Genomic DNA, 25,114 nt, shown 5'->3' with positions numbered 1-25,114 from the left:
TATAAAGGGGTGGAGAGTAAATTGTCTATTGCAGGGGTTCCCACAACTCTGTCCTCAAGGTATCCTAACAATGCAGGTTTTGAGGATATTCATTAAATTAACTGAGGTACTAATTAAGCCAGCTGTGCTCAAACATGGATTTCCTGAAAACCTGGACCGTTGGGGTGCCTTGAGGACCACTCTTGGGAACCACTGGGCTATTGATAAGAGCTTTTCTAAGCTCAATTTATTAACTGGTTAACGCTGAATAAATCGGAGCTTTGGGAGCCCTGGATTGGTAAATGACAGTGCAACTAAAAGCTTTAATCCTGTGAAAAGTGGCAATACATTCTAAATAAAATGGACTTGCTGCAGGGGGTCCAGTGATGCTGTGAAACCCAGTACACACATCTCATTAATGCTTTTATCAATAATCCATTTTGAAGAAAAAAAATCCTAAATACTGAGAAACCTTAGGGGTTCTTCTATGTTAATGTTCCAATTAGCTGAACAGTAAAATTTTAATTATTTTCAATTGATTCCATTTCTGATGTCTCATATTGGATCTTCTATTTTTTTTTTCCTGTTTCTTCCAGGGGTTACCTGGGATCTGGGGGTATTGGAGATTTTGGCAAATATCCAAACTGTACAGGAGGAGCAGCTCGTTACATTGACTACTTAGTTCTTGGTGAAAGGCACGTTTATCAACATCCATCATCTAACGTGAGTGCAAGGTTAATGATTATGCAGCACCCGTCTCCTAGATGTATCCTTAAAGTTTCCAGATTTCAGGAGACTGGGGTCAACTTGCTCACACTATGCTGGACAGTTGTTATGCTCACTAGTTCCCAGCAATCTCATTTGTGATCATCTTGTACTATCCTACAAAGAACTGTGAGCCATCTAGTGAGCATGGCAACAGCTTGGCACAGGCCTGCCAGAAATCTGGTTTCAGAGGCTATTCATTGGCACCAGGGATCTGTATAGGGGGCTCTGTATCGCAATGCCTCATATGTACGAGGAGAGGTCTGCCCTTTCCTGTAAGATAGGCTGCACATTGAATACAGATCAGTTGAGGCTGTGCAGAATTTGTCATAGCACTTTTCAAAATGCATATTGGATCTCATTGTCTGTTTAAAACCATGACCATGTTGGACAACATGATATGCAAATTATTCCCTAAATTCTCCAAGACTTAACTGTGTTCCTGATTGTGGCATCTGAAATATTTTGCCAGCATAGTTAAAATAGTCCCATGGTATTGAAGAAACTGTACCCAAATGTTTTGAAACAAAAAATAAATAAAAGTCAACCCCTCTTCTATAAACTGACAGAGCCATGGGTTTAGTGACACATGAATGTATACACCCAGCAATGTAAATTTGATCACAAAGCTGGCTGTCTGGCTAAGTTTATGTGAATGTATTTATTTATAACTGGGGCACCTTGAGGAGGAGTCTATTGCCAAACCTGTTCTCACTGAGCATTTAGGTTTCAATGTTTTTTGATCATCAAAAAGCTAGACATTAGACAAAATGGCACAATTGCTAATCGGACCCGACATAACCACCATATTGCTCTTGTTAGGATGTGGTTATCAGGGCCTTAATGTATGTGCAAAATAATAAAGTTCTTACAATAATAATATGAATGTAAACACATGAATTTTTTCATGTGTGTGTTTTTAGCCAGCCAGTTGAGGGCTATGCACAGGAGGGGGCCTATATTGCTACACAAGGCACAGGGACTCCATGATGGCAGGACAACTGTCTCCTCAACGTACAGCACAGTATGTAGAGTGGGTTCTGGAATTCTCAACTGAGTGTGGCCGCACCATAGGCTTGACCTAAATGCTATAGATCTCTTGGCTGCCTTGCAGAGGCACACTTTATCTCTTACACAAACAGATATAACTATATATAGTATATACTGTAGTATAAAACAAACTTTGTCACATCTTTCTATTTAACCAAATAGCAACTACTGGTTAAGCTTCAACTAGTGATGCCTCAGCTTGCTCTGTTTAAAGGAGCCCACACACACAGCGATCTGCACACAATCAGCCGATGTGTACGATTTCCCTTGAAACTCTCCCCGGCAGCTCTGCACACGATTTGGTATCCAATCTTCATACGATCTCTCCTGCATCCAGACTTTCACAGTGCATCGCCTCCTAGATAGTCAGATCTGCCCTACTGCATGGCAGATCTGACGATGCGATGTACGACCAGCGGGGACGTGCATCACATCGTGATCGTGAGTGGGGACTCACGATTTACTCAGGATTTGGCCATATTTTACACGATCTGTCGTTCCAATGTGTCGGAATAGCCAGATCGGGTAAAATATAGCTATGTGTGTTGGCAGCATAAGAACACCTGCCTTTATCATAGTTTACTTATGCAGTAAGGCATTTTATTATTTTGGACATACCTTTTTATAAGACGCTGGTTGTATTTAGACTTAGCGGTTTTATTGTCAGTGCTACTATTTTTCCCCTAAAAAGTGTCCCTTTCTGTTTCTCTATCCAATCCCTTCATCAATGTCCCTGATCTGTGGCCTAATACACATTTTTTATTTTTCCTACTTGCTGTTTACGCGCTAACGACTTATGTGTCAAGTTTGTCTTCTGTTAATTGAGCACCTATCCTCGCACATTATTGTTGTTACCTCCTCTTAATTTCTCCATAATGTAAATTGTTTGACCCGTACAAGTATGCTTTTTATATGCAGGTTATTTATAAGACCACAGTGCCTTATGATCCCGAAGGCCTATTAGGAACTATCAGTTCCATTGTGATGGCGTTTCTTGGACTCCAGGTAAAATTAACACTTTTTAAATATCATTCTGCTCTCCTGTTATGTACTGCATTTTATCTGGTGGATACGTAATCTTAATTGGGAATATTTCTAAGATTCTAAGAGGGGAAAAAAACATTTGTCATAAAGACCAGTTTATACTCTGTATACACTGTAATATAAACGATATCCTGTAAATAAAACGTTGAAAATGAAATAATGATATAGGGACAGTGAAATCATACAGATCTTTACTGTGTAACATACAATCCTGATATATGTGTCTTCATGGTGGATAGTTGCTTAGCTTGCCTTGTGGCTAATGGAACAACATCAGACTTCAATGGAATAGGATCCGAGTGGAAGGTTAGCAGGAAAATGGTCCACCCTTTATACATTTTTCATAGGGCCCTCCCAAGTGTGTGATTTATGCAGTTTAGAAGATGAACATCCACAGGACCACATCTCCCGGTATTTACTACTGTAATTGCCAGTTCAAATTGAGATGTAATCTGCACTGCCAGAAACTGCTATCTGCTTGATGTAGTCTCAGCACTATGTTTTTCACATATGCTATTATAAGAGCCACAATGTATTCCAGTCTAACTGGTTTTAGGTAGAATCTAAACCTTCTACTTTTTTATAAGATACACCTTAATATGAAGTCTCATTATAGAAAGGTTTATGTATAATATTATTTGGTATGCTTGGGTTTTCAACTCAAGCACCCCCAACAGCAGGGCTGCAACTAGGGGGATAGGGGGGGGAACGTACACCGGATTTGAGGGGGCACCTAGGACGGTCGGTGACAAGGCCAGACTGGCCGCCGAGGGGGGCCCGGGTGGCAGCAGGCGTGGATTTGGAGCCGCACGCCCGCACCAGCAGGCAGCCGCCTGCAGCTCTTGAGAGATACCGACGCTGTTATTTGAATCTGGCACCGGTTGGGAGCCAATCAGAGCTCGCAGACCGGCAGCCAGTCAGCAGCGGCTGCCGTGCCGTTGCCGTTCTCTCAAGGGCTGTGGGTGGCTGCCAGCCGGTGTGGGTGCCGGTGTCTATATTACTGGAAATCATTGAGTAGTTATTGCTTTATTGTTATTATTTTCCTCTGTTTATAAAGCGCCAATTTCTTTCTGACTTACTAGATAATGGGTTTCTATAGGACTTCTATTCTGTGCAGTGATTAGTGCTGGGATGATGGCAGCAGTCCATTCATTCCGCCGTATATATAAACTATGCTTTTATTCTGCAGGCTGGCAAAATACTTGTGTTTTACAAGAATCAGCACAAACAGGTGATAGTGAGGTTCTTCACGTGGAGTCTTGTCATGGTATGTCATTTGATGTATGTATGTATGTGTGTGTATATATGATATATATATATATATATATATATATATATATATATATATATATAATTTAAATAAACCTGTAAATGTGTCCAATTGCTATCATGAGGTTATCAAACATTTAGCAATTGTATTGAATGTGCTGCATAAGATAGTTTTATTAATTTAATAAAACTATAGTAGCAACTCACAACATTCTGTGTAAAATATAAAGGAGATAAAAATCATAATCTCCTGCATTTTACTATACTGTGTTATCTTTGAATATCAGTTTATGGTGATCAAACCTAGTTTTTTTTTTTTTTTTCTTAATTTTTTTTAACTAGAATTTATTTCTTGTGTTCCAGGGTGTAATTTCAGCAATTCTGACTAAATGCTCAACAAATGAAGGTTTTATTCCAGTGAACAAAAATCTGTGGTAAGCAGGAAAAACACTTAATTCCTTACTGGCATCGCTCCTACTCTTCTGTTCACCGTATTACTTCACCAGATCACAGTAACCTGAGCAGAGGCTTCTACATCTGTATAGTTAGAACATATTTAGACAAATATCCATTTACTTGTGATCCAGACACTATATTAGCATGTAAGGAAATGAACATAGATACGATTAGATGTTGACCGCATCTACCATCATTTTGGAATCCATCCCATTCAGATTTCATGAGATGTAGATCATGGGCCGTGGTTTCAGATTTCATGAGATGTAGATCATGGGCCGTGGTTTCTTTGTACCATACTTGCCTACATCTTCAAAAGCATTTCAGGGATATTGTGAAAGAAATGCCTATGCACAGGTTGCTGAAGAGGGCGTGCACTGCTCTGTCTGAGGGACTTGACATAAAATTGACCTGCATCCAACTGTAAATGAGCCCCAATGCAGTTACTTAGTTTGGTGTGTATGTATGTATGTGTATATATATAAAATATAATATATATATATATAATTTTTTTTCTATTCAGTTCTGCACCAATCAGCCATAACATTGAAACCGCTGTCGGTGAAGTGAATGACTCTAAAGTTTCATTATTGTCCAAGTTACATGGGGGTATGATACAAAGGTGATAGGAGGCTGTGCTTTGCACCAAGTGTTTGTAAGTTTTGCAAGTCACGAAACCATTAGCATGAGATGTTTTACCACAGGCCAGCATTAAAAATGCGCTGCAATTTACTATTATTTAGCATCTTAAATGACCCCCTCAAACTCTCCCTTCTACAAGGTTCATGCACTTTGTCCACACTCCCCTGTAATGAAGCACTTATGCCGTGTAATGCACATGCTATGTAATGGAGCACACATCTCCTCAAGTAAATCAGCACACTTCCTTGGGCACAAGTCATCTGTAATTCACCACATGCCCTTGGGCTCAAAGCCACTCATATAGTAATCGGTGTGCTGGAATGAGGCAGCCATTTTCTTGCAAAGGACCAGATTAAGGTTTGTCGGGGTCCCTACCAATAAAATTGTCAATTAGATATCCTGGCTTTGGTATTTAAAAGTAGGCTGTATAAATACTCCCAGCACCACAAATGTGTTAAACACAATGTAGTCGCCCCAGTTCACATTATGCCACCCAGAACCCCAGTTCACATCTGCCACAGTGTCCCCTATACTGGTGATGTAGCTGTGTGGTGGCCCCAGCCGAACTGTTGCTAATGTGGCTCTGAGCATACATACATACGTCTTGTATGTATGTATGTATCTGTATGTATGTATGTCTACTGTCTACCATGTTTCCTCCATGGTAGACAGTGATGGCCTCATCACTGTGTTGCACCTGCCTGGCCTGGCCTAAGGGAGATTACTAGACTGCAAGATCAACGCTATTTCAGAGTCAGCAAGTATGGTTTGTGCATATGTACATGTGGAGATTTGCAGCCAATTCTATATACAAAGGCATAATTGTCAGGGCCGTCTTAACAGCAGAGTAGGCCCTGGGCAAAGCAATGCACTGCCCTCCCCCGATGGTGTGCATGGCTGCTGCTCCCCCCTGACTGTGTGCATGGCTGCTGCTAGCTCCCCCGCCGACTCGCTTCAGGGTTCTGTTTGTTTCACCTTACCTGCGGGCTGCAGCCATCTTGAGCCGGGACGGAGGAAATATGTCACCCGGCCGGACAGCTCTCAAAGCCCCATGGGAACTGCCTGGGAGGTGCTGCACACTGCAGCTCCCCCTAGATTCAACCAGAGCCATCTCTCTGGATGTGAGGCGGCGTCTGCAAGCTACCGTGGAAGGGGGTAACAGCCCAGGCCCCTAGAATCGTGGCCAGGAAGCCCATACGAAGAGACGGCCGTGGTAATTGGCCGCCCAGATTGCAGAAGGTATGAGCACCCTAAAGCTAGGTACACACCTAACAGATATATCTGCAGATCAAGTGAGCTGCAGATATATCTGCAGATTATGGTTGTTCATGCACACTGACCAACCATCATCTGGCTGCTCGGGGGGCGTGTCGCGCCCCCCTCCCCGCGGCCTATGCAGCAAGTGTACGGGCGGTCGTCTGCAGATATATTGGGCATCGGCTGTGCAGCATATCCGACGCTATATGTCTGTGAACCATGTAGTTCGCAGACATCGCTGATGCACACTGGCCGACACACACAAGATTGATCAATTGATCGGCCAATATATCTGCCAGTGTGTACCCAGCATAAACGTAGAAATCGCTGCACAGTATAACCCTGTATTTATTGTAACTATAACTCTGCCTCTGTGCAAAATGTACCACTGCACTCGTATGCATCCCCCCTGAACTTTCATCCAGTATCCAAGATTACAATGCAACTTTGAAATTAAAAACACAGGCGGAACAAAGTTGATCCATATTCTGGATTATGGATATATTGACATCCATATTTGTCTATGTCTATAAATAGACCACATCTAATAAACAGAATTTTTATTTATATATATATATATATATATATATATATATATAAGTATGTATGGCCTGGTTGGAGGGGGGAGGGGGAATACCCGTATAGAGAGTAGGCAATATTTGATAATATGAACTGAAAATATAAAAAGTCACAACTATTAGGTAAGGGGATATCCTTTATAACTGGTATAAATTAATTGATTAAAAAATCAACCATCTATTCAGATCACGTGCAAATTTATACTTGAATCCGGGTTTGAAGAAATAACAGCTAAGGTCTTAAAAAATAAAGTGGCAATTAATCAAATCCAGTAAGTATAGTGTCTTAATACAACAGTCCCGTTCTTAAATATACTGGAGTGCCAATTCATACAATCCATTAATCACAGTGTTATCCAGATATGTGACCAAACTAACAATAGCTGTACATATCCTTCTGAAGTTCAATCACTTTGCAGGGTGTTCCTATGCATGATAAATCCACAATCCATGTGAGTAATCCAAATGTGACTGAGAACCAGACCTACTTCTATCACAGTGAGCAGACTGCCAGCCCCACAGTGAGCAGACTGCCATCCCTGGAGTGTCTTACAGTCTGTCCCCAGGTGTGGTGGAGTGGTGAGGTAAGTGTCAGGCTAGCACTCACTATACCGTGGTGTTATGCCAGTTGTATGGCGGCCCTTGGCTCGGGGGGATTCTAGCAGTGTATCTGTCTTCCAACAGACAGCCCAGGCAGCGGCTACGCTGCTAGCACTGCGCTGACTGTTAGGTGCCGGATACTATCAGCGGTCCCCCGTATAGCGCACGGCCGTCCTTCCCTTCACTCGCGGCTTGAATTGTTGGTAAAGCCGCTCTTTGATCCTCTTCTCGTGTCTTCTGGAGCTGAGTGCGCCGGTGTCTGTCGGATGTCTGTGTTTAAGCCTTGTGTGCCAACACTTTTCAGCCAGCAGCAGTGGCCTTTTTAAAGGATGCCCATTAGTTTTCTTATTCCCATATAAATACTGGTTTCAGTACTGGTTTATTACTTCATTGGTTCAGATTCTGAGCTCTTGTCAATCAGATTAGTATTGTCCTTCCTATAGGGTATTATACGTAGATACAAAAAGTAGGACTCCATACATGAGACTAAAAATATCTCTTATGTTAAGTGAAAACAGTGAAAGGAAAAAAACACACTCAGAGGAGCCCTAAACATAGATTTAACATTAAAGGATTCATTGTTAATTAACCCATATTACTCCATCACTAACCCTATTAATTCTGTGTGTATTGGTCATTTATTTATAAGATCTGAACTAGGAATCGGATTGTCTGTACTACGAAATTTATAGCCATAATTGATTCTTTGCGCAGACTCACATCAAAACTACTTTAGCGTAAAACTTATGTATCCAATAAACATATACCGCTTGCATTTATCAATAACTCGATAACTTAAATCTATTATCCATATTTGTATGTGTAGACCTATGATTAGATTAGGTTGATCAGGTTATATAATTAGTAATCTCGTATGTTTTATATGTTGGTCACAATCAAATATCCATTTATTTATCCGAACTTGTATATATTACGTGAAAATTTTTCCAAATAATCTATCCTCCTGTATTAATATTGTTCATTATGTCCCTATTGGTGAACACCTGCCTTAAACTTAGCCCCTTGTGTTATGAGTGTTTAATGTAGGAGGTAGTTGGTATTATAGTCCCAACAACGGCCGTATGTATTCATAATCAGTTCTTGATATGTAAATAAGGGGATGGATATAAAGAGAGTAGTGAATAGGGACTAAGGGAAAGGAAGCGGTTTGGTTACGCGACAATAGTTCTTTGAAGTTCCGCCATACAAATGGGTAACTTTACTGAAAAGGAACAACATAACATAAGAGAAATTGGATACAGATCCGGCGCAACGATTTAATGATCAACTAGCAATCATTTTGGATGAGGGATTCGAGAAGAACACCCTAACTAAACAAGAGAGATTTCATTTTCAATAAACACCCCATCATTCCAGTATTCTATTTCTTACCTAAACTGCACAAAGATCCACAAAACCCCCAGGTAGACCTATCGTTTCCGGGATAGATTCTATCAGTTCCAACTTATCCCAGATACACTGCCAGAATCCCCCCGAGCCACGAGTGAAAGTACCGCCACACAACTGGCATAACACAACGGTATAGTGAGCACTAGCCTGACACCTCACCACTCCGCCACACCTGGGGACAGACTGTAAGCCACTGCAGGGCTGGCAGTCTGCTCACTGTGATAGAAGTAGGTCTAGTTCTCAGTCACATTTGGATTACTCACATGGATTGTGGATTTATCATGCATAGGAACACCCAGCCAAGTGATTGAACTTCAGAAGGATATATACAGCTATTGTTAGTTTGGATCACATTGATTGTATGAATTTGCACTCCAGGATATTTAAGAACGGGACTGCTGTATTAAGATACTATGGGGAATATTTACTAAAGCGCGGGTTTTTAGAAGTGGAGATGTTGCCCATAGCAACCAATCAGATTCTAGCTATTATCTTCTAGTAGGTGCTAAATAAATCTGATTGGTTGCTATGGGCAAAATTTCCACTTCTAAAAACCCGCACTTTAGTACATATACCCGTATATTTACTGGATTTGATGAATTGCCACTCTATTTTTTTAAGACCTGGACTGATATTTCTTCAAACCCGGATTCAAGTATGAATTTGCACGTGATCTGAATATATGGTTGATTTTTTACATTTGTTTCATCAATTCTCTAATTTATACCAGTTATAAAGGATATCCCTTTACCTAATAATTGTGACTTTTTTTTATATTTTCAGTCCATATTTTAAAGTATCGCCTACTCTCTATACGGTATTTCCCCTCCCCCATCCACCCAGGCTATATATATATATATATATATATATATATATATATATATATATATATATATATATATATATAATATATATAATGATGATTCTGTTTGTTAGATGTGGTCTATTTATAGACATAGACAAACAAATATTGATCTAAATATATCCATACTAGCTTGTTGTTATTATTATATTTACCTTGCCACGGAAGTATTGCTGATACATAGGTGAGCGCTAGTTATAATCGAGTTGATATAGAAATGCACAACCTGGGGGGGTGGTGACCTCCCTAACAATAAGCAGCTCCCAATTAACTCTAAATCTATCCAGACAAGGAACTGAACAGTGCGCTTAATTCTCTTATTATTATTACATTTTATTTACAGGGCGCCACAAGTGGTCCGCAGCGCCGTACATACAGTAAAGGGTACACAGAACATCACATTACAATACAGTAACCGAAATATAAACAGAACACAAGTAACAGTTAGCAACACAATTCTCCATACACAATACAGCTGGGAAGGTGAAGGCCGTGCTAGAGAAGAAGGCTGTGAGACAGTGGGGATGAGGACCCTGCTCATAGGAGCTTACAATCTCTTATATTCTGGATTAGAAACCATGCAGTTTGTTTTAGCATAATCTTAAAGAGTGCACATTGCATTTACCTATATCTGCATATGTATCTGTATAAAGATTTCTATTTATGCTCACTCTTCATATACACAGGTCCATCTCCTATGTGACGACACTCAGCTGTTTTGCTTTCTTCCTGCTTCTCCTCATATATTTTCTGGTGGATGTTAAAAGGGTTTGGATGGGTGCTCCATTTTTTTACCCAGGTAAGAGGATTACGTGCAGTGGATGTGGCTTTTGTTTCAGCTGAAACCCTGGACACGACGGTGCATTTAAAAAAAAATAATGACAATTGATATAAAAGTCTAAATTAGGGAACAATAGTTGCAATTAATGGAGCATTAACAGTTATTAATGGCAATTGCATTTATGATGTGCTTTTCTTCCAGTAGGAACTCCAAGCACTTTTTGTTTGCACAATAAAAACACTTGAAATTATAAAAAATAAACACAATGTAAGAGAATACAAGAAAGACAGTTATACATTCATATTGGTAAGCTCGGCCCCAATTAAGTATTGTAGAATTTAGGTACTCTCGGTAGTAAGTAAGTAGGAGGTCAGGTCATCAGAAACTGCTTTACTGTAAGTACAGAGGACCCTTGTTATGTAGGGCTTTGCATGTCAATGAGCCAATCTTGGAAAAGATTCACCATCTTACAGGCAGATAGTGAAGGTAATGGAGTACAAGTGTTATGAGGGAAGAAGAGGGCTGGTTAGTTAACGGATGCTGAATCTTGTACCAGCTGCAAACAGTGTAAATTTTTATTTTTTTTTCCATTAGGGCTCAGAGTGCATTGCAATAGTCCACAGGTTCTCAAACTCCTCAAACAGTGCATGTTTTCCAGGTCTCCGCACAGAATCACAAGCAGAGGCGTCACTAGGGTTGGTGTCACCCGGTGCTAGAACTCATGGTGACACCCCACCCCCCCTCCACCAAAAAAAATAAAAAATCTGTATATCAGAAAAAAAACGCACACAAGCCTGGCTCAAATTTTCATTGGGTGCTGAACTCGCATAAGGATTCAATAGACATCTAAAGTGCATACAGTCAAATAAATACATATATAATTATAAATGAGCAATAGTTCTAAAAGATACATATTGCAACAATACATTGTCTAATGCATATCTAAAACACAATCGCAGGAAAGTTATAACACGTAATAATTATCTATATATCAGGAAGGATAATTAAATTATACTGTAAACATCACCAAAGCAAGAGATGCATTATATCCCCTTATAGCCAATCACATGTAATACAACGTGCTATCAATAGTTCATATTATCATATGGTATAAAACCACGGTTTCCCCAGACAGCCTGCCCCCCTTCTGTATCCAGCCAACCCCCACTTCTGTGTCCCCAGACAGCCTGCTTCCCCTTGTGTCCCCAGCCAGCCTGCTTCCCCTTGTGTCCCCAGCCAGCCTGCTTCCCCTTGTGTCCCCAGCCAGCATGCCCCCCTTCGGTGTCCCCAGCCAGCATGCCCCCCTTTGGTGTCCGCAGCCAGCATGCCCCCCTTCGGTGTCCCCAGAAAGCATGCCCCCCTTCGGTGTCCCCAGAAAATATGCTCCCTTCACAGCCTGCCCCCCCTTCTGTGTACCCAGAAAGCATGTTTCTCTTCTGTGTCCCCAGACAGCATGCCCCCTTCTGTGTCCCCAGACACCACCCACTTCTGTGTCCTCAGACAGCATGCCCTCCCCTTCTGTGTCCCCAGACAGCATGCCCCCCTTGTATCCCCAGACAGCACCCACTTCTGTGTCCGCAGACAGCATACCCCCTTATGTGTCCCCAGAAAGCATGTCCCCCATAGCCTGCCCCCTCTTCTGTCCCCAGAAAGCATGTTCCTTTTCTTTGTCCCCAGACACCATGCCCCCTACTGTGTCCCCAGACAGCAATACCCCACCTTCTTTGACCCCAGACAGCATGCTCCCCTTCTTTGTACCCAGACAGTAATACCCCTCCTTCTGTGTCCCCAGACAGCATGCCCCCCTCTGTGTCCCCAAACACCAATACCCCACCTTCTTTGTCCCCAGACAGCATGCCCCCCCCTTCTTTGTCCCCAGGCAGTGTATGCTCCCCCCCCCTCTGTGTCCCCTGACGGCAATACCCAACCTTCTGTGTCCCCAGACAGCATGCCCCCCCTTCTGTGTCCCCAGACAGCATGCCCCCCCTTCTGTGTCCCCAGACAGCATGCACCCCCCTTCTGTGTCCCCAGACAGCATGCACCCCCCTTCTTTGTCCCCAGACAGCATGCACCCCTCTCTGTGTCCCCTGACAGCCTGTCTCCCTTTTGGGTCCAGCCCAGCCCTCTCATACTTACCTTCTGGTTATGGTGCACCATAACCAGAAGGTAAGTATGAGAGGGCTGGGCTGGACCCAAAAGGGAGACAGGCTGTCAGGGGACACAGAGAGGGGTGCATGCAGCGGCAGGCGGGGGAGTGTGAAGGCAGCGGGCTCCTCTATTCCAGCAGCGGCAGGCGGGGGAGTGTGAAGGCAGCGGGCTCCTCTATTCCAGCAGCGGCAGGCGGGGGAGTGTGAAGGCAGCGGGCTCCTCTATTCCAGCAGCGGCAGGCGGGGGAGTGTGAAGGCAGCGGGCTCCTCTATTCCAGCAGCGGCAGGCGGGGGAGTGGGAGTGTGAAGGCAGCGGGCTCCTCTATTCCAGCAGCGGCAGGCGGGGGAGTGTGAAGGCAGCGGGCTCCTCTATTCCAGCAGCGGCAGGCGGGGGAGTGTGAAGGCAGCGGGCTCCTCTATTCCAGCAGCAGGCGGGGGAGTGTGAAGGCAGCAGGCTCCTCTGTTCTAGCAGCGACGGCGCAGTGACACCATGAAGTCACGCACCGCGCGCTTTCTTTAAAAAATAACAAACTTTGAAGCACGGTGACGGCGGCAGGGGCAGGTGGTGGCCGGAGAAGTGGGTGGATCAGGAAAAATAGTTCACTATGAGTATGTGGCTGCAGAGAGAATGTGGTGGCAAGGGTGTGCGGGCATAAGCATTCTGCTTTTGGTGTCACCCCCTTGGAGGGTGACACAAGGTGCGGCCCGCACCCCCCTTGTGACGCCACTGATCACAAGTGGAATAATTGGCTGCACATGTGGATTTTTGAAAATGTGAAAGTTAATGAATACACCTGTGCACCTTGAAAACGTGACCTGTGTGGGGTCCTGAGGCAGAGTTTGAGAACTATTGCAGTAGTCATAACATAGGGGCACAAATGCATGTATAAGTATACGAACATCCTCTTAAGTAAATCGAACACTTAATTCTGGGTATAGTCCTCAAATGAAGATTTGACACCTAAGTGACGAGCCACAATAAAAATAAAAATACAACGCCAAGATTCCTCACATGATCATGGTTTGGGCTTAAGCCCAGTTGGCTGGCCCAGCTGCATTCTCCGGTCATAAGAATCTGTTTTATCAAAATTTTACTTCAGCCAACTTGCAGGCAATTAAAATGGAATAAACATTCTAGGTTTTGCAAATTGAATATTAATGCTTTTTTTTTTTTTATCCTGATGTCAAAAACTTGGATTAAAAAATATGCATCCAGTCTCTGAGCAGCATATGTGGCCAAACAGGAAAAAGTGTCAAACCAAATTTATTTTAAAGGCAAATTTATTGGAGTTTTATTACTTCCTCTGGCATTGCAATGGATTAATTAAATCCCTGATCTAAAATACTATGCTGATGGTGTAGTCAAGTGTCCTAGAGTTCTTAACTTCCATCAGGACACTCGGCGTTTACCAGGACTGACTAAATTTATGCAGGATTATCATTCAAATATGCTTAATTTTAATACTGAGAATAATTACATTGTTTGCAGTTCCGTGTTTGCTATTACATAGTATGTTTATTGGTTATTTCCACTAGTCAGCTGTATCAGTTGGCTTAAAAACATGGGTTAGAAGATATATGGTGCCAAATATACAAAAGCGGATTTTGTATAAAATGGTCAGGACCCGGGGACAGGGCCGGATTAAGGGGGGGCGACAGGGGCGGTAATCCAAGGGCCCCCCACACAGGGTCGATGTGACCCTGCAGAGAACAGGTGTACAGCGCCACCTGTTCCCAGGTGGAGGCTCAGCAGCCACTGCTGTTCTACTGTATGCAGCAGCACAGTCAGTGCTGTTGCATCAGCTTTCTAGGGGGGAGAGAGGCTGGCTTCATACTAGTGTATGCAGGGGGGAGGGGTTTCTGAGTACCTAGAAACCCCCCATGACACACCGATCCCCTTCTTCTCTGGCTGAATTGGGAGCGGAGCCAATTCAGCAAGCCCCACCCCCATATTCTCGGGGCCTTATGAACCGGCCACTTTTGCAACCTATACCTGCAGCAGCCGATGCATCGTGTGTGTGTGTGTGTGTATATGTTTCTGTGTATATGTGTTAAGGTGCCTACACACATAGCGATGTGCTCACAATCCGACATCGTGCACGATTTGCCTTGAAAACTCTCCTCGGCAGCTCTGCACACGATTTGGTGTTTGCAGTGTCCAATCTTCAAACGATCTATCGTGCATCCAGACTTTTCTCCAGTGCATTGGATGCGTCGGAATCGGCCAGATCGTGTAAAATATCACTGTGTAGGCACCATTAGTGTGTATGTGTTAATGTATATATATGTGTTAGTGTGTGTATACTGTTCCTGTGTGAGTATGAGATAGATATATCTATCTAGCTATCTATCTATGTACAGTGGAAAAAAGAGCACTCACCAGTCTTCTTCATACAAAAGATAAAATTGGTGGTAGTTTATTCACTCACATACTGACAATAAAGAGCATGTCGACGACCACAACAAATGCATTGAATTATATGTGCATATGAGTATAGCTTTAATCTGTTAATGTAGGTGTGACGTGCGGGGGTGCTTTGGGTATTTAAGAATCATTTAATTGAACTGTTACTGGTTGGCTCTCACTGGAGAAATTGTGGTTTCTGGGTCTTGACAAAGGGTCATGTGGGCCCCGAAACGTCGACATGCTCTTTATTGTCAGTATTTGAGTGAATAAACTACCAATTTTATCTTTTGTATGAAGAAGACTGGTGAGTGCTCAATCCGTGGCCTGCGGACTACAGGTGGCCAGTGGAGCTGTTCCCGGGGCCCCCCACAGCAGCCGGCATTACAATAAGTCACACTGACTTATTATGCTGTATGCTGCGGCCAGAACTCTGTCGGTGATTGACAGTCCAGGCACGGCTGGAGGGGGAGGAGGGACCACTCTTTTCTCCACCCATCTTTTCAACTCCTCCCCCCAGAGTGACGCAGCCTTACTGGAGTCCGTGCCCGGCTGGAAGGGGAGAAGGGGCTGCACTCTCCCCTCTCCACCTTATGTTTCCTGGCTTCCTCCCCTCTCTGAAAGGTTGTGCTTGGGTGCCGGGGATCTGACGGCTTGATCTCGTGACTGTCCCCGGCATTACGTCCAACGAGGAGCCACCATCCACGTGCTGCACTTAAGTTCTGGGCCCAGATAAAAAATACTGTATATTAGTCATTGTGTCACCCTCCCCGTCACCCACTGCTTTCATCCTCTCCCTATTGTCACCCTTACCCTGTCATCCACTGTTTTCACCCTCTCCTGGCATCTCCCTTTCCCTGCTACCCAGTGCTGTTACCCTCTCCCTGTTGTCATCGTCTCTATCACCCATTGCTGTCATTCTCACCGTCACCCACTGATGTCATCCTCTCCCTGTCATCACCCTCTCCTTGTCATCAACCTCTCCCTGTAGTCACCCTCTCCCTGTCACCAAGTGCTGTCATCCTCTCTCTGAATATTATAAGGGAACAGTCGTACCCTTATATTAAGGCTGACTCGAAAAAAAAAATGAATTCTAAATAGAGAATTCTGGAGGGGAGAAGGGGCTACACCTCAAAAAATATTGGAGGTACCGAGCTGAAATATGGCATGGACGGGTAGAACTGTCTCTCATTGCTGCATGCCAAATTTCAGGGCAAAAAAATTAAAAAAGGAGGATTTGGGACTAATCTAAAGTTCCAACTGTCAGTTTTTTCTGGGAAGTCATAACTCAGGGTAGAGGGCGAATTTAGACTTGGATTGTTTTATTAGGTAACTCTTGTTCCAGGGTATGGCCTTATGGGATTTAGATAAGTACAGTTTTTAAACTATTACCTCACAAATGTCCCTTTATATAGATAAGGGAGCTTTAACTTGTTGCGCAGCCTCAGTAGGTGCCTTCAGCAGGTGTACTCACTGGCTTTACTTGGGTGCACCAAGATGGCTGTCCTTTGCAGGCGGTATCGGCGGTGGGACCCGGGGGAAAGAATCGACCTGTAGCTGCAGCCGGGGGGGGGGGATGGCGGCGTTAGCAGCGGTGCTGAGGGCTGCGGGCCCCGACGGCGGCAGACAGATGCAGAATGCACGGATCAGGGAGATCCATGATGCCTGCATCTGTGTGTGGTAAAAATAAACAAAGCTGCACGGATGGGATCAGTGAGATCCGTCTGTGCTGCTGTGTATAAAAGAAAAAATGACAGTTAATGAAACCCCCTCCCTAAATGAACAACCAGCACCACGCTTTGTACGCTAAATACAGGGGACAAACAACATAGTATTAAGCACAGCCAGCACTGGGCTCTGAGCTGGTTCTGGAAATACAGGGGGTGAAAATGCGTAGGGTCCCCCTGTATTATCCAGACCCAGCACTGGACTATTTCTAGCAGGGGGGCCAAAGCCCTTTCATTGGGTCCCCCAGCCGAAGCATCAACCCTGACCGCTAGTTAGCCCAGGCTGGGGAGCTGGGACCTCCCCAATAAATGGGTCCCCCTCTCCAGGGCACCCCAGGCCTAGGCTGATAGCCTGGGACTATCCCCAGCACCCCTGGAGCGGTGGGTGCTGGTTGTTCTTTTTTTGGGGGGTGGGGCCACGCCATTTTATTTTCATTTTACACCTGTTTAATTTTATAGGTATAGATGCGTGCATCTCTGTCTTGATGCTTGCAGTGCGGATCTCCGATCCATGCCTACAAGCATCGTATGTGGATCCGAATTACATATCGTTCAGGCGTAAACACTGAACACTGCCGCTGGATCGTGTATGAGATTGGAAGAACTTGCCTGCTGTAGGCAAGATGTGAAGATGCAATGTACGACCCGCGGGACGCGCATTGTGATCATAAGTGGACACTCACGATTTGGACATATTTGTGCCTATGCATCGGAATCGGGTGAATTGTGTAAAATATTGTCTAGTGTGTATGCACCTTAAGGACAGTACTATAGAAATCCCAGTACTAAGTGCTCATTGGCTGAGAGAGGCGAGCCTTTAGTCAACGCAAACGAAACGGTCCCACCATTCACTTCAGGCCGCCGCATGCCAATTACTCAATTACGGCTCGCGACGTCATCGCCCCATCCCCTCAGCTGGCTTATATAAGCCAGTGCGAAGCAGTGGCATAGAAATCCGTCGGCCCGGAGGGAGCTTGGAAGAGCCCCCGAAGAAAGATGATGCCTGGAAGTACTGGGGCGGTGGTAGCCCTGTAAAAGAGCTTAAAGGCTGCTGTCCCCCAGGTGAAGGTGCAGCTAAATAAATTACTTTCAAAAAATTTAAGTAGTGTGTTTATTTTAATATTTCTTTTGCTGTGGAACTACAGGTACCAGTGGGCCCATAATGCCCCGCATGCTGGTACTTGTGGTTCTCCAAGTAAGGCTTGCTAGGACCTGTAGTTCCACAGCAAAAGACAATATTTTTAACTCTTTCATTTGCACCACATATTACACAATCAACCCAGGGGTGCCGGGGATAGCCCCGGGCTATCAGCCTAGGCTTGGGGTGCCATGGAAAGGGGGACCCCTTTATTGGGGGGTTCCCCAGGGATCCCTGGCCTGGGCTGACTAGTGGTCAGGTGTAATGCTTTGACTGGGGGACCCAGTGAAGGGGCTGCCTTGGCTGTGGCATTAACCCCCCGCTAGAAAGGGTCCAGTGCTGGTTATGGTAAATACAGGGGAACCCTGCGCATTATTTTTCCGCTGTATTTCCAGAACCAGGACCAGCTCAGAACCCAGTGCTGGTTGCGCTAAATAAAGGGGACTCCTACGTCGTTTGTCCCCTGTATTTTGGCAACCATGACTGGCTCTGATTAGCCTGGTGCTGGTTGTGCTTAATACAGGGGACCCTTACTTTGTTTGCCCCCTGTATTTAGCAAAACCAGCACTGGGGCTCCAAAGGCTGCGGGGGCACGTAATTTTTTTTTTTATATATTACACACATTCATTTTTTAACAGATGCATGGATAGATCTCACTGATACGTTTATGCATCTGTGTCTTATTGATTTTATTTTCTCAGGTGCATGCCCAGTCCCTCTGTCGCCGCTGATACTCCTGTGCACAGCTCCATTGCTGCCCCTGCTCCGCACCCCCGCTGCAGCCCGCCTCTCCCTCTGCACCCCCAAAACACCTCCTCCTTACGGTTTCACATGTCCTTTTAAGGATTCTTAGACATGATCACAAAATCTACTGAATTTCTGACACTCAAACTTAAAAAAGCAATGAAATTCCGATCATTAAAGCTGACTCCTTAATGGACGTGTTCCTTGCACAATACAGATATGGTATGCTATCATCACACCCTGTGGTTAACTGCAGATTCAGCACTCTTAGAGATTGCTGTCACCCACAAAATGGTGGAGCTGCTAATTCACAGAATTGTGTGGTCATTAGAATACACACATGCAGTCTCGGAATTTCATTGCTTTTTTTTTAAGTTTGAGTGGCACAAATTTCAGTAGGTTTTGTGAAATTTCAGATCATGTGTAAGCCTTAATGGGACATGTGAAACCGTAAGGTTTTTTTCGTCTATGGAATGTATCAATTGTAGCTTAGCAACTAGGGTGGTCCTGCTGTATAAGGGCACTATAACACTTCATACATTTTCATGTGGGGACCTGTGTGTGTGTGTTTTGTTTTTTTTCCTGCAAAGCTCTGTTTTATTTTTACATGGGGCTGTTTTTTTTGTCATGCAAAGCTTATACGTTTTATTATTTTCATGAGGGGGCCTATATGTTTGATTTTTTTCATGTTGTGGCCTGTGTTTGTGTTTATTATTTATATTAATGTGGGGCCCCCCACAGAGGGGGTTAATGTGTGTGTTTGTTTTCCCCTTTTGGGGCAATTGTATATTATTACTAAGGATTCTGTATGGTCTGATGCAGGAGAAGGTCCATGTGGGATGACACCTGGAGTTACTGCACTCTGTTACACCAACCCCACTGAGTATATTAATAAATTATTACCATATGTAGTTCTTTTAATCTCCAGATTCCCTTTTGTAATTGTGACATTATTACATGTACATAATTGTTTGAGGATGAGTCTAAATACCGCAGTATAGCTTAGTGGCCCTCAGATTTTGTTAAATTTTTTAATGTGGCCCACACGGTCTTAAAGGTTGAAGACCCCTGCTTTAGAGCAAATGGTGTTTTTACAAACCACAAATTAATTTATTTTGTGCAGGAAAATACTGTATGCAGTAAGTTTAATATGTGAATAGACACAGTATCTACAGTGCATCCGAAAAGTATTCACCACGCTTCACTTTCTTCTTCGGGGTCCATGGGGTCCATAGCCAATACGTTGGGTATAAATCCCGGTCACCAAACAGTTAATACAAACTAGCTCTCTGCTCCCAGGATGCATCGGGTCCCTCCTTATATACCCCACCCCCTGCCTCAGGCAGCCAGTTCTTCCTGTTTGGTGTGTACACCACATAGACAGTGGGACTGCAGGAGCAGTCCCGCAGACGAGTACAACAAAAAAAAAAAAAGAGAGCGTTTTACTCTCCATCTAGGCGGGTGGTTTGAGCTGTCCTGGAAGCAGCCTCGCGTCTGATTGGAGAAGCACCGGCCACCCGCTACAACTACCTCCTCTGGCGCCGCACCGCTAGCCTTGGCAGGTCCATGGCTAGGACTTTGGCAGGGGCTCTCATGTCCTGGACCGCATCCGGATCAAAGGGATGGCAGGTAAGCGGGTGGTCGCGGCGGCCGCTGATGCCGGGCCCACATGGTGGTCCGGCCTCCGGCGGTGAGACTGGCCGGAGGTCAGCTGCAGTCAGGGACAGAACAGCCTGTCGCCTACACTAGACCGCCGGGATGTGATGTTTCTGACAAGCCGGGGCTTGTGGTGGCGGCGGCAACCATGTCAGTTTACCGTGCAGGTCCAAGCAGCATAGGGGAGGTCCGCTTCCCCGGCGGCCCCTCCCCCAATCCACACGCTAGTCCAGTCTTCTGGCACAGCGGGGTGGGTTGCTCCTCCCAGCCTCCATATAGGGCAGCCAGCGTGTATGTCAGTTGCTCTCTGAACGCTGCTCCTTCAGGATGCTGGGCAGTTTCCCTGTATACCTTTCCTACTGCTGGTTCAGGTTTTTACAGGGTTCCAACAAAAAATTGCTCTGAGACCAGATATAAGGGCCTTTTTTTCAGGGGGTGTTGAGGATTCAGCCTCCCTTCGTTCCCCCGGTTGTTCCGTGGATTTGACTCTAGTTCTGGGGGTTCTACAGGCTACTCCGTTCGAGCCTTTAAATTCAATAGACATCATGTGGCTAACAGCGAAGACAGTATTTCTTCTTGCTATAGCATCTGTACGCAGAGTGTCGGATTTAGCTGCACTTTCCTTCCGTGAGCCGTTCTTAGTGTTTCATCAAGATAGAGCAGTACTACGTACTAGGGAGAGTTACCTTCTGAAAGTAGTGTCTAAATTTCATATTAATGAAGAAATAGTAGTTCCAGCGTTTCAGGGCACTAGTCTCTCGACAGGAGAGGCTTCCCTGGATGTGGTCCGTGCATTGAGAATTTATGTGAAACGCACTAGCAAATGGAGGAAGTCTGATTCACTCTTTGTTTAATGGCTGGCCAGCCACGCTTATGACAACCATAATGCACAGACAATGGCCAGGTGGATTCGCAAAGCAATTTCATTGGCTTATACACAGGCTGGCATGCGGGTGCCGGATTCAGTAACGGCACATTCTACTAGGGCAGTAGGTCCGTCGTGGGCAGCCCGTCGGGTTACTTCTGCTGAGCAATTATGCAGGGCAGCCACATGGTCATCCATCCATACCTTTGTCCAATTTTATGCCTTTGACACCTTTACCTCTCAGGATGCCTCCTTCGGGCGTAGGATTCTCCTCTCTTCCGAGAGTCAGGAGCGTCCCCGCTCGTAGGGTTAGTGCTTTGGGATATCCCCAATGTATTGGCTATGGACCCCGAAGAAAATAAGAGTTATGGTATGACATACCTTTTTGTTAACTCTCTTTCTTCGAGGTCCATGGGGTCCACAGGACACCCACCCAGACGCACCTGTAGTTCCAGGGGGGCTGGTTCCGGAAAATGTCTTCTCTTGAGGGTCTGGACTCATGAGTATGGGTTTCTTCTTTCTTACCCTGTTTCGTCTCTGCCTGCTTGAGCTTGGTAACTAACTGGCTGCCTGAGGCAGGGGGTGGGGTATATGAGGAGGGACCCGGTGCATCCTGGGAGCAGAGAGCTCGTTTGTATTAACTGTTTGGTGACCGGGATTTATACCCAACGTATTGGCTGTGGACCCCATGGACCGCGAAGAAAAAGAGTTATGGTATGACATACCTTTGTTATTTCACATGTACATAAGTACACAGCCATTGCCCTGAAGCTTAAAATTGAGCTCAGGTGCATCCTGTTTCCACTGAACATCCTTGAGATGTTCCTACAGCTTAATTTGAGTCCACCTGTGGTAAATTCAGTTGATTGGACATGATTTTGAAAGGCATACACCTGTCTACATAAGGTCCCACACTTGACAGTGCATGTCAGAGCACAAACCAAGCATGAAGTCCAAGGAATTGTGTGTAGACCTTTGAGACAGGATTGTCTCCAGGCACAAATCTGGGGAAGTGTACAGAAAAATATCTGCTGCTTTGAAAGTTCCAATGAGCACAGTGGCCTCCATCATCTGTAAATGGAAGAAGTTCGGAACCACCAGGACTCTTCCTAGAGTTGGCCGGCCGTCTAAACTGAGCGATCGGGGGAGAAGGGCCGTAGTCAGGGAGGTGACCAAGAACCCGATGGTCACTTTGTCAGAGGTACAGCATTCCTCTGTGGAGGAAAACCTTCCAAAAGGACAACCATCTCTGCAGCAATCCACCAATCAGGCCTGTATGGTAGAGTGGCCAGACAGAAGCCACTCCTTAGTAAAAAGCACATGGAAGCCCTCCTGGAGTTTGCCAAAATGCACCTGAAGGACTCTCAGACCATGAGAGACAAAGATTGAACTCTTTAGCGTGAATGCCAGGCGTTATGTTTGGAGCAAACCAGGCACCGCTCATCACCAGGCCAATACCATCCCTGCAGTGAAGCATCATGCTGTGGGGCTGTTTTTCAGCGGCAGGAACTGGGAGACTAGTCAGGATAGAGGGACAGATGAATGCAGCAATGTACAGAGACATCCTGGATGAAAACCTGCTCGAGAGCGCTCTTGACCTCAGACTGGGGCGACGGTTCATCTTTCAGCAGGGCAACGACCCTAACTACACAGCCAAGATATCAAAGGAGTGGCTTCAGGACAACTCTGGGAATGTCCTTGAGTGGCCCAGCCAGAGCTCAGACTTGAATCCAATTGAACATCTCTGGAGAGATCTGAAAATGGCTGTGCACCATCGCTTCCCATCCAACCTGATGGAGCTTGAGAGGTGCTGCAAAGAGGTATAGGCGAAACTGCCCAAAGATAGGTGTGCCAAGCTTCATATTCAAAAGACTTGAGGCTGTAATTGCTCAATACTTTGATGCACCTTTGGCAGCAAAGGTTGTGAATACTTATGCACATGTGATTTATTATTTATTTCAATTAAATTTGCAAAAATCTCAAAAAAAACTTTTTACACGTTGTCATTATGGGGCATTGTGTGTAGAATTTTGAGGACAAAAATGAATTTATTCCATTCTGTAATAAGGCTGTAAACATAACAAAATGTGGAAAAAGTGAAACGTTGTGAATACTTTCCGGATGCACTGTATGTGCTTATCTACCTTTTATTCTCTTGTATAGGTTTATTACATTTCACACTAAACCTTTAGTATATCTGCTCACCTTATGCCTCCTTTTGTATTGATTTTAGGAATGAACTCTATTCTGGTTTACGTTGGCCATGAAGTATTTGAAAATTATTTCCCTTTTAAGTGGAAGATGCAGGACAGTCAGTCACATGCAGAGCACCTTACCCAGAACCTTCTTGCTACTTCGATCTGGGTGCTGATTGCCTACGTCCTGTACAGGAAGCGGATATTCTGGAAGATTTGAATTTGCATCTAGTATTAACATTTTACATAACAGTAACCAAAGGAGGTGCCATTCAGAAGTTGCCATTCCTCTGGAATGTCTAATGCCGTGTATCCACAAGGCGATTAAAATGAACGATAACTATGTCGTTATTGTTCAGTCGCTCATTAATCTGTCACAAATCGGGTATAAAACTGTCAAACGACCAGCGATGCGCACTCCCGCTGGTTGTTTTTTACATCAATCATCGCCTGAACATACAGGTCAATCTGCCAATAACGACAGATTGGGCATGTTCGGGGATGAGGGAGGGTTTCTGCACTGAACGACATATCGTTCAGTGTAGGCACTGCACATTATGAAGAACGACAGTACGATTACAATGTTGTAATCGTACTGTCGTTCCTGTATTTGCTAGTGGATCCGCACCTTAAGAGTGTAATATCTGGACCAGATAGTGAAAGTCTACATGTAATTACAGTTTTTTTTTAACATGTTTTCTTTGTGTTCTATTGCATACATCACAGATAGAAGAAGGAAAAGGGAAAGTTACTTTTAATTTTTTTTAATATACTTGTCTTTCTAGCCTCAGCAGTTCCATGTATGTACCTATAAAAGAGTGCAAACACTAAAATGCAGCAACATAACTTATTGTCCACATAAGTTTCTCTGTCTTTCAAAAACACTGCATGTCAAATACAAACTCATTTAACAAGCGATCTACTAATTGTTTTACTTGCATTGGGGTGATCATTGGTGGTCATTTTATTCACTTTGTCTTGCTCAACAATCTCAAGGTTAATAAAAGGCAGGAAATGAAGATGTATATATTTTTTTACTACTGTGGAATTTTATTTTTATCCTGTTTTAAAGTAGTCTATTAGGGTCATGTTATGTGTAATAACTCATAAATAAATGTTTGATGTAAAGTTGATTAAACAGAAGTTTGAACTGTGTAATGTTTTATCATAATGTGTAATTCTTTTAAACATGCTGGTAAAGTTCTGATAAGGAAATTGCATTACTATGAGTGGGGTTATTTTATTATTTAATTTTTTTTTTTCATCTGAGGCCCTCTAGATATTCTGCCTGCACTAAAATTCAAACATTCCATTATCTAACACTCTCAAAATATAAGCCATCTGTATAAAACACAAACCAGTATACCAATACAGGGCATGCCGGCGCTGGAATCCCGACACCTGTCAGAAACCCAGCTCCAACATGCCAAAGGTAAGTAGCGTGGTTGGGGGGAGGATTAGGCACTAGAGGGGGAGGATAGGGTTTGGATACCTACCAACAGGTATCTGTGTCCTAACATTGTTGGGATGGCGTACCCATTGCAC

General features: G+C 44.3%; 1 protein-coding gene across 1 annotated transcript in view; it reads left to right on the top strand.

Annotated features, from left to right (window-relative positions):
* The window catches only part of HGSNAT (heparan-alpha-glucosaminide N-acetyltransferase), an 80,716-nt gene extending 55,925 nt beyond the window's left edge, over positions 1–24,791 (top strand). The window contains exons 13-18 of the mRNA XM_088448418.1: positions 576–702; positions 2,713–2,799; positions 4,028–4,105; positions 4,471–4,541; positions 10,599–10,711; positions 23,608–24,791. Of these exons, the coding sequence (XP_088304544.1) occupies positions 576–702; positions 2,713–2,799; positions 4,028–4,105; positions 4,471–4,541; positions 10,599–10,711; positions 23,608–23,789 (658 nt within the window). The 3' untranslated portion in view covers positions 23,790–24,791. The remainder of the gene's footprint in view (positions 1–575; positions 703–2,712; positions 2,800–4,027; positions 4,106–4,470; positions 4,542–10,598; positions 10,712–23,607) is intronic.
* The last annotated feature ends 323 nt before the right edge of the window (positions 24,792–25,114 follow it).

The sequence above is a fragment of the Taudactylus pleione genome, unplaced genomic scaffold, assembly GCF_031769625.1.
Source record: "Taudactylus pleione unplaced genomic scaffold, aTauple2 ptg000454l, whole genome shotgun sequence".
NCBI lineage: Eukaryota > Metazoa > Chordata > Amphibia > Anura > Myobatrachidae > Taudactylus > Taudactylus pleione.
This window is presented reverse-complemented; position numbering and strand designations above follow the sequence as displayed.